This window comes from Poecilia reticulata, chromosome 9 (assembly GCF_904066995.2).
Source record: "Poecilia reticulata chromosome 9, P_reticulata-male-v2, whole genome shotgun sequence".
NCBI lineage: Eukaryota > Metazoa > Chordata > Actinopteri > Cyprinodontiformes > Poeciliidae > Poecilia > Poecilia reticulata.
This window is the reverse complement of record NC_088838.1, coordinates 4923000-4933837: the sequence shown is the minus strand read 5'-3', so window position 1 is coordinate 4933837 and position 10838 is coordinate 4923000. Positions and strand designations below refer to the sequence as shown.

The 10838-nt window shown below is 39.1% G+C and overlaps 1 protein-coding gene across 4 annotated transcripts in view; it reads left to right on the top strand.

Moving 5' to 3' along the window:
• Positions 1 to 50: 50 nt before the first annotated feature.
• The window catches only part of ppp3cca (protein phosphatase 3, catalytic subunit, gamma isozyme, a), a 34584-nt gene continuing 23796 nt past the window's right edge, over positions 51 to 10838 (top strand). Inside the window, exons 1-3 of one of the 4 annotated variants that reach the window (XM_081611286.1) lie at positions 51 to 616; positions 742 to 975; positions 9668 to 9865. In XM_081611286.1, the coding sequence (XP_081467412.1) occupies positions 912 to 975; positions 9668 to 9865 (262 nt within the window). In that variant the 5' untranslated portion in view covers positions 51 to 616; positions 742 to 911. Of the gene's footprint in view, positions 976 to 9667; positions 9866 to 10838 lie in introns of all 4 variants that reach the window. The other 3 variants (XM_008417296.3, XM_008417298.3, XM_008417297.3) reach the window with 3 other exon arrangements.

Below are 10838 nucleotides of genomic sequence, written 5' to 3'. Positions count from 1 at the left end.
ACATAAACACTGCGGCTGCAGTAGAATATAAATGTTTGCTATACCTCTTCAGTCTTCATGTATTCAGATTCCTTTTTTTGTTTTTCTTTTCTAAAAAGACAGAGTTTGTTTTGTTGAACGCACCCCTAACCCCACGTGTTACGTTTCCATAGTCCCGTCACATCGGCTGGCCTCCACCATGTTGGATGAAATCCGCCCCTGGGCTGCTCCTCACTCCCTGTCAGATTAGAATTTAATCCGAGGAGGAGGAGGACGCGCTATCAAGACGCTGCCTGCATCTAGGAGGGAGTCGTGCCGCGCCAGGTTTTTTTTTTTTTTTTTTTTTTTTTTTTTTTTTTTTAAATGTGTGTGTGTGTGCACACTAAAATAAAGGCGTCTCTAGTTCCTGCTGTTACTTTGCTTTTTTATTTTTTTTCCCTGCAAATCACGACGGGCGGGTACAAAATGAGCCGCCGGTCCTTCGTTGCTCTTTCTGCTTGTCCGCTGACTTGCCAAGGCGTTAAGATATTAGCTGGCTAACTAGCTGGAAAAGAGTAACTAAATCGGATTACCTGCTTCCTCTGGGGAACATATTCGTTGCTCGAGCTTGTCAATTACTGCACCTCCAATGTTCCTCGTGCGTATTCATTGTTGTTTTTAGGTCATTCCATCTCCAGAATTGTGTCAAGAGCCACTACTTTAAGCTTTAATTATTCGCTAACGTTAATATTGTAAACTAGTCTGGCTATTGGTAAATTACAGCAGCAGACGAAGGGAGCTGGAGGTGGAACCGCGAACATTAAAGTGGCACCGCTGACCCAGCCGAAAGTCTGGACGGGCGGACTTATGCGCTAGCCTCTCCGCTGGATAGCTGGATCCAGAACTGAAGCTCTCTCCCCGCTGAAGGAAGGCAGCCCCCAGCCGAAGCAGAGATGTCAGGGAAGGATAAAGACAAAGACAAGGAGAAGCAGTCCACCACAGAACGGCTTATCAAAGGTGAGTCACTATTGCATGGAGAGAGAAACCACCTGTAGCTTTTGGACAAACTTTACACTTTGTTCGAATGAGAATGAGAGATTTTTGTTCTTGTTTGGGGGAAAAAAATGTGTATCCTACTTGCTGTTGTTTGGATACACTTTTTTCTTTCTTTCTGTGGCATATTAAATACACTCAGAACCATGGTTCACTGAGGCATTGATTTGATTAATTGTATAAATATTAAGTTAAGGCTCAGAGGTCTGCATCTATCAGTCGGTGAAGTAGGGACAGGTTGTTAGAATATATTTGGCAAGATTCTAAAATTAATGTAACATTAAAGCATCAAAACGGCTTTCAAGTGATCGTGGATGTAGATTTAAGGCTGTTACATTCTGAGGAAATTTATGTCCTTTAATTTTCATCTCAACTTCTTAGAAATTGTGACCTACAACACAAAAAGGCTGCTTAAAATAAAAAAAATATATATTTTATATGTAGTTTGAAATGGAACGTTTAACATTCTTTGATATATGTTTTTGCCTGACAGTGACTATAATAAATGGTTAATTATTTCTACTACCTTTTTATTCAAAGAGTTACATTTGTATCTGAATATGTTTTCAAGATTGAAACGGGGACATAAACATTCTGCCATGAAATGAAAATACTTTTAATTACTTTTATCCTCCAAAATGAATTGTAAAATTTTGAAATGAAGATATGAATCACTTAAAATTCTTAAGGGAATCCAGTCCTATTTAGGCATGCATGTCAAATGAAGGGATAAATTATTAACCGACTATTTGGTTGATTAAAAACAAATCTCACCTTCAGGAAAACCTAACATGAATTTGTCGTATTCAAAAGTTAGCAATATTACGACGTACCTGTTTTAGCGGGAGTGAAAAAAATTGGCAACACATTTTACGTATGTTTGTTTTATATTACTGTCGGGAATCCTGGAAACTAAATTGTGTGATGGTAAATGATATATTGGTGCACTAGTAGCAGCTGCAAACTCATTTACTCACCAGGGGCCCCACTAAAACTCTTGTGGCAGAAAACCCCCAAACCAAGGGCCAGAATAGAATCTGATGAGTTTTCTTATGCTGTTGTGATATTTAGAGAGGGATGAGAGGAGGGGGCTGAGCAGAACCAGCAATGAGTCAAAGATAAATGTGCATTCTTCTCATAGATTCATATTAGTGACAAATATTATACATATATCCGGCTTGGATGGCCAGTAAATTTATGCTGCTGGCTGTTGTGTTTCTTTGGGTTTGCCAGTGATAATACGCAGGGCCAGATTTACAAGGATGTGGGCACCTGGGATAGTGAAAATGTCTAAAATCTTCTTAAAAACATTACTTAGTTCTTTATCACTTTTTTTGCCAAAGTTATTAAGAGGACTAGACACTTGCTACTCCTTAGCAGGACCATACTACGACACATTATGGCTATAGATAGAAAAGGAAACGTACAGTAAATTTCCACTAAAAAAACGGAGAAATTTTTTGGATTAATGTCAGAAAATTTTCTAGAAAAAACTCAGAAACTTCTGAGTTTGAAAAGCTGCAAGAAGGCAACTCAGAATATTTTAGATTAATCTCAGAAAAAAATAGCTAAACTTTAATGAGTTAGAATATTTTGGGTTAAGAATGTTTTTGTTGCAAATTTATTACTTTTAAACTCAGAAATTTCCACATTTTTTCTCAAATTAATTTTTGCAAAAAATTGAGTTTTTTCTAGCATTTTTTATTTACTTTTCAAACTCATAAATTTTCATGTTTTTTCTTTTTTTTGTATAGAAATTTACTCCTTTTGTTTTCTTGTTCCATCTGCAATGGCCTCAATAAACTTTTTCTCTAAGCACGCACACACACACACACACACACACACACGCACGCACACACACACACACACACACACACACACACACACACACACACACACACACACACACACACACACACACACACACACACACACACACCGCGCGCGCGCGCGCCCGCACCCGCACTCACTCCAGTCCAGCAAGCAAACCAACTACTTGACAGTCTTTGCTATCTTATCACAGTTAGGAAAAAAATCAGGTTCCTTCCCACTGAGCTTGTGGTTGCACTATAGACAGACATGCCATCATTTGTTGTTTTTGGGTCAGGCAAGTAAGGGGCAACTAATGAGAGAGAAAGAGAGAGAGAGGACATAACCCAGCCCCTGCAGACGCTCCCTCCTTCACCAGTACGACTACTTGATGCCATAGCAGCCCACATCCCGGTCTGTCTGCAAGGGCACTGGGAGAAAGTCCTGCCAGAGGACTGGAATGCTGCAGCGTGAGCCAGTGAGGAGAGAGTGAGTTAATTGTGGAAAGAATCTCCCGAGCAATGTTCCCAACATGCCCAGCCATAGTGTGGAGAAGGGAGAGGGGAAGAGAATAGATAGCACTGTAAGCTGTTGGGAAACCCCAGGTCATGCAGTTCTGCTTTCGATCTTGCACACCATAACTGTCCTAATGTGAATTTAAAATAAGTTTATTTACATCTGAAATAATAATGATGATAATAATAATAATAATAATAATAATAATAATAAGTGAAATGCACAGCTTGCTATGGCAAATACACCCCAGGTTGGCTGATTTAGCTTTCAAGGCTAATACATACACCGATAATTAGAGTAATCTGAAGTGGACTTCATGATTCATCCGGCTGCGGTACCGCTCCATTCATCTCCACCCAGCCGCATCTTTGCAATTCAAGCCCGGTCTATTGTGTCGATTTTTGAAACAATAGCCAACATATTCTAGACGCTGGCTCATATCGCTGTCAAAAACATTATCCTGGACGGGCAGCGCGCGGCGTATGGTCTTTTCTTTGTGCCGCGTGTCGTTTGTTGTCATGCCAGACCGGGGGGGGGGGGTGTTGACGTGGCGCGCGGCGCAGCACCGCGCGCGTCTGCACTTCTCAAGAGTTCATCCAACATTCATGCTAATTAGGCTAGGCAGGATTTAATAGGAAGCCATTGTCAGGGTGGTGGTAGTTGATTATTATATTGTTAGTTCATTAGTTTTTAGCTAACTATGCTTTTTCTGGGTTATGCGTTAGGGAGGAAAGTTGTGGTTTAGTTCACTGTGTCTGCATATTTTTCTTTTTCCCCCCATAAAAAACAGTTCATACCCCTTGAATTTAACTTCAGACTGTGACAGCTTAGCACAAAGTGACCAAATTTGTAGCAGTATGGATACGTAGACCTTTTTTGCTGACGAAAAGTAAAATGTGTGGCTTACTTTTGTTTTGAGTCAACACTTTGTGTGCTGCAATTACAAGTGCTTTGTGAAATACCTCAACCAGATTTACACAATGTAAGACATTTTTGGCAAAATAGCTCAAGCTCAGTCAGACATGATGAAGAGTGTCTTTTAACTGTATTTTAAAGTATTGTTAGGCCTGTCACCATAACTAATTTTACTTGATGATAATGGTTCCAGAAATTATTGCAATAAACAATAATAACATTTTTGTTTTGAAACCACATTTATTAAGGTCATATATTATTAATGGCATAACTATGCAAGCTCGCCTTCTCAAAGACCAATAAACTTTAATTTTGTAAAAAAAAAGAAGAAGAAAAGTGAAGAACTCGAAGATATTTTAAATATCCAACAAAACACATAACCGAAAACAATAAATAAAACGGAAACAAAACCACACGCATCCGAAACAATAAATGCAACTGATTATGAAGTCTCTGGAAACAAGCCTTAAAAAATATTAATAATCAGAATGCAAGCTATCAGAGTTCATTTGAATTGATCTTGCGATTAATTGATTAAATCCCTATTGCAACAGGTTTATGCGCTGCTATAAATTTTCATTTGGATTTAGGTCTTGACTCTGACAGCCTTTCTTACACAGATATATTATGACACACAGCAGGTGAACTCTGTTCACTAGTTATGGTAACTTCTGAAGGCAGTTGGTTTCACCGGATTTTATTCAGGGGTCGGTAGAGGTGGGTGATATGGACTTAGAATGTTATTGTGATATTTTGTGGAGTTATGTGCTGTGATATAAAAAAAACTATTACTTATTTTTAAGTATTTTTATGGTTGTGACTGGATGGCACGGCATTCATCGTGCCACAGACACAAATATTGTTCTTGGAAAAACTTTTCAATTTTCCACAGGTTTCTTCAGGACACCACTCCCTTAAAACAGTGATTTATATCACTAAAATGTACTTGATAACTGAATGTAATCATATTTTCAAATTTACTGATATTTATCAATGCTCCCGTACTGTCGTCTTTTTTTGTTTTGTTTTTTACCTTAAATAACTGAAATTTACCATGACAATGATAAATCAAAATTCTTATTACAACTAGAAATTTTTCAAGATAAATGATAAACCATATGTTAAATCGTTTATTATATCGTGAAATGAGATTTTTTTTCTCTCATTTCCCTTCACTACTTTGATGTGAATTATCACATACATAAAGGTTTATTTGGCCATCATGTAAACTATTTTGAATACTTTTGCAGGTATGTCTTCAAGTCTTGATCCTGCATGCAAATAAACCCAGAATTTAAGAATATTATTATTATTATTGGATGCCCTGTGATGGACTGGCGACCTGTCCAGGGTGACCCCGTCATGAATGTTACTATTGGACAGCAGGAAGACCACGTCTACTTAGTTGGACTACGTTTTCAGTTCTTCGCTGTTGAGACCCATTATTACAGTCCAGCGAGCGTAATGACTTCCAGTGACCGCTTGTGACTTTTTGTTGAAAACATCCGCCGGAGTTTTTTTTTTTTTACGGTCCTGATGAGTTCCCCCATTCTTTCTTCATGTCCTTCCAGGTCCTGCTTTGTGTGCGCTCAGGTTTCCCCTTATGTGTGGCGAGGCTTTTAAGTAAACATCCCTTGGATCTGGAAGCCCTCGCTAATAGAGGCTTTACCTAATCTGTTCTTAAGGCTTGTACCTCAGCTTACAGCTCTCTTCGTGGCCATGCCTTGTAGGTCTGGGAGCACTTACTGTTTATTTATACCTCACCGGTCAACACATGACAGCTTGTCCTCAGCTCCAGGCGAGTCGAGCCTGGTCCATGCTGCTGCTGCTGTCTGTGGCCGAGCTAACATCAGTTACCGATAATCCTTCACTTTCAGTCAAACACCACCTCCAATCCTGTGTTTAGTGACTCTATTAGATCATCTGTAAAGACAATGTGTCATGTACTTTGTTTACTATGAAAACAGGAGACCTTGAATCCAGCCAACTATACACTTATACACAGCTTTGATTATTATAGACAAACACCCACACTAAAAAATCATTACTGCTGCTTTCAAGTTGCACTTTGATTTGCCCTCTGAGGATGTGATAACATTCTTAGTGTCTCTTTCTCTCCTTCCTGTTCTTGTTCATTGCCTCTCTGGCACAGCTTTTATCACATGAGCAGTCCTTATCTGCACTGGCTGATATTAGAATATGTGCCACATTTGATAGCATGGGATGGCCTCTGCGCAGACGTTCACATTGATTTGATTATCAGGAGTGTTGGGTCTGACCGTCAGTGATGGCAAATATCGTCCGTTTTTTACGTCTCTATGAACTGCCTGAAGTAAAGTGTGCTATCTATGCTGCCAATAGATAATAAAGGGTCGTAGTGCTGCCAATCGTGCGTGTGTGTATGGTACTCCCGCAGCAGAGCCCGTTATGAATGCTAAGGCTAGTTAGCGTAGCTACCAATGACGGCAGATAAACAGTTTTCCTGGAACGGTGAGTTAGCTAATATTTAGCTACGTATTAGTTAAATGTACTAATTTAGCACAAAAACCTCCTCCTGGCTCTGATTGGTTGCTTTTGGTCGGGAACGGTGCATTTCTTCTGATGGCAATAGCAGCACAGAGAGGAGGTGAAGGAGTTCGATCTGTCCACAGATTATCTGTCTCTTACTGTCACAACATGATGAAAGTTTCAGGTTCCGTTGAATCGGGGCAAATTAACCCGGATTTGAGTTCAACACTTCCCAGAAAGGATGAACATTTTACAGGACGGTTGCTCTGTTTTATCCTTTTGAATTTTATAAATCTGTGTCATGGAACTTGCTGGATTTGGAAATGTTGGCAGACTTTTCAGGATCTTAGTTAGGTTATGGTAAGCGGGCCGGTACACACAGACAGGAACAGCTCTGCACTTGCTTGGGATCTCAGATGGCACCACCACCACCTACTATTCTGTAAATAGGAGGGAATGAATTAATATCCATCCATCCATCCAATCCATCCATCTACTATTCTGTAAATAGGAGGGAATGAATTAATATCCATCCATCCATCCATCCATCCATCCATCCATCCATCCATCCATCCATCCATCCATCCATCCATCCATCCATCCATCCATCCATCCATCCATCCATCCATCCATCCATCCATCCATCCATCCATCCATCCATCCATCCATCCATCCATCCATTTCATTTCATTTCATTTAAAACATGAATGCGCCTATCTGCTCCATACTTTGGATTTTTAATTTTTCCTGCTTAGAGCCGGTTCTAAATGACACTCTTGGCACCGTTGAAACCTAACAGTGATATGTGTGATTATTTCAATTAAATTGGAAATTTAGATATTTAAGCCTGAGGCATTAAGCAACTAATCAATTAATCAATGACAATTTAAAATGAGCTTGATCATTTACATTTTTATCAATCATGAACAATTTATCGTCCAGCAAAATTTGTTGTTGAATCAAACATATTTTTTCAGTATGTTTTAATGGTCCTAACGTATTATTACATATTATAATTAACTGGAGAGAATGTAGTTAAAATTTGAATCCTACATATAAATGTAGCTTTTTAAAATGATTTTCGCTTCCAGTGCTAAAGTATGTACTGAACTGCTGCGAGGTGTCAATGAAGGAAAAACCCAACCCTCCTCCACATTGGGACATCGAACATGTCATTATTGTTTTTTGCTTGTTTCTAAATAGATATGTTACACACACAGTGTGACATCGCCCTTGCTTGTAACATAAAGTTTTAATGAGCGCTCAGCAGGAATGAGAGAAATGAAAGATTTTTGATAGCTGTTGTAGTTCTAGGATTGCTGCATTTCTGCTTTAAAGGCGGTGCCACATCCACACTTCAGGCCATGACTCTGTGGCATAATGCATTTGCTGCCTGGTTTGTTATTAGCCTCTCGCTATAATCCCTCTTAACTGTTTCTGGTGGTGGGAGTGAGAGAGCCTGGATCACTCTCACTCTTTCTCTCCCTGATTCGTTTGGGCGAGTCCAGAATAATCTGCAGACAAAGCTGCTGTCATTGTTGAAGCACAGAGTGGCTATTATTTTATAACCAGGAGTTGGATTCTTCTAACAACGACACACTTAGCATTTGTTCCTCTATCTGCTGCCATGTGAGGGTGAGCATTAGGTAATCGATGTCCTTCTAATTGCCAACAAGCTCTTATCAGAAGGCACCGAGTGACTCTCTGCAGTAGAGAGCTGCTGTGTTTGCGGGAGATGTGGTAGATGTGGCCACGCTGTAAGTGCACCGCCATCCCAACGCTGGAATTTTCTCCGTCAGGCTGTTCAGTTTTACTTGTGCACTTAACAGCTTTTTGATCATGAAACACTTGGGCCTGAGCTTCGAAGGCGCTGACCTTTGTGATGGCAGTAAAAGGATTGTGTAGGTGGTGCGGAGCAGCTTACCTTACAGGGGGAGGGGGTCAGTGTGCGTGTGTGCGTGTGCGTGCGCGTATGTGTGTGTGTGTGTATGCTTTTCACATCCCTCACCTGGCCTGAACATGAAGATGTTTGCCTCTCCACTTTTGGACGGTTATGATGGCAATATGCCTGTTTTTGTTTTTTTGTTTTGTTTTTTTTGTTTTGATTTTTTTACAAATTTGATGGATTGAATTGTTGGTTCAAGTTTCAAACTTAATCAAGTTCAGATTACGATCTGTAATTAACCTAAATTTTGTAGAGTTAATTAGGGCTGAAACAATTAATCGGATTCATCATGATTAATCGATTATTGAAATAATTCTTAACTAATTTAGTCTCCTAGTAAGCACCTTTTGCTTAATCACCTATTGATTAATAGAATAATCTTACTAAAATAACCGTTAGTTGCAACTATAGTGTTAATACAGCCCAAAAGTAGTATAGAACTATTTCAACAATGATCAACTATTGATTGATTAATCCAAAATGAATCATGAGATCAGCTCTGCAGTGTATAGATATTCATTCCAGCAGAAAGATCTGAGCTTTTCACATGTTGACCTTTTAGCTGCAGATGCATCGTTTGCATATTAGGCAATAAAAAGTTTATTTTCCTATTTGGAATTAAATAATTTATGTGCATCTTTTAATGCATTTCTAATATTGTTTTAAAAATGGCTTACGTGCTTTAAGTGTTTCAATGAAAAAGTTTCAGAATGTGGCAAGTTGTTTTTGAATCCCATCAATTGTCAGAATAATCGATTACTAAAGTAATGACTAGCTGCAGCCCTGGAGTTAATACTGCAATACTACCAGTGATGAACAGGCGGCGTAAAACTTTTTTTTCCTTTTTTTAACAGAATGCACTCTTCATTATTTCTCTGTGCATTTGCGGATTGTTTCAGAGCTCAAAGCAGTCTCCTTGTACATGTTCACTATAATAACGTGTTTTCTTTGTTTGTCCTCCAGCTGTGCCGTACCCGCCACAGCATAAGCTGACGGCGAAAGAACTGTTTGAAAACGGGAAGCCCAACGCCGAGCTGCTCCGCAACCACCTGGTGAAAGAGGGCCGAGTGGAGGAGGACGTGGCCCTGAAGATCATCAACGACGGGGCTAACATCCTGCGCCAGGAGAAGTGCATGCTGGAGGTCGAGGCGCCCATAACGGGTACGGCGGCGCAGTGAGCAGAGGCTGCATGTGGTTGATGTAAACTTTACACAAAGCCGTAAAAGTATTCACACCTTCTGAAGTTTTTCTCAAGAATTTTATATACAGAAGGGAAGGACTGTGCGAAGTGGAAATACACACAATATACACAATATAAATCTGAAAAGTGTGGCATGTATGCAGATATCAGCTTCAGATCTTTTGGAGGTATGTCTCTGTCAGCTTTGCATGGATGAAAAGAGGCACAGCCACAAACCTCCCCTAGAATTGGTCCTGAACTTTGACTAGGCCCTTCTGGCATATACACATGGGTTGACCTAAATCAGTTGAAACTTTTGGCCATGTGACCCAAATGCTTTTGGGGCCACACACACAAAAAAGAAAACAGGACAAAAAAAACCCGATCAAATTTCTTTTTTAAATTTTCCCCAAAATTTAATGATATTTTTACTTATATGATCAACAATAAACTACATATGAAATATTTTAGTGAAGCTAATAAAGTTTAAATTTTTGAGGGAAAGAAAGCTGTAAATTGTCATAGATTTACAACATACAAAAGGTTTTAAAATTTTCCCACATAAAAAGAAAGTTTCCCTTTCTTTTGATGCGGAGGGAGGAGTCGACTATGTTTTATTTTCTTATGGATTCTCAGCAACAGGAAGAGGATTTGTGTCACTGTCTTTATTCACTCTATTTAAATAAGTTTAATAAAAGAGCTAAATGCAGATTTGGGACTGCTTTTGAGATCAAGTCAGTGAACATTTGTTGTCTCATTTACTATGAAATTGAAGAAAACACAAAAAGTGTGACTAAAAGATGAGTGGTTTAAAGAAAAAGTTAATCTGCATCAAATTAATTTCTGTTTATTTCTTCTTCTATATTGGTAATCTCACTGAGACAGAGCCTCATTCTCAAAACAAAAGTGTTCTAAATATAAATATTTATAATGATATAAAAAGGTCATTTAATA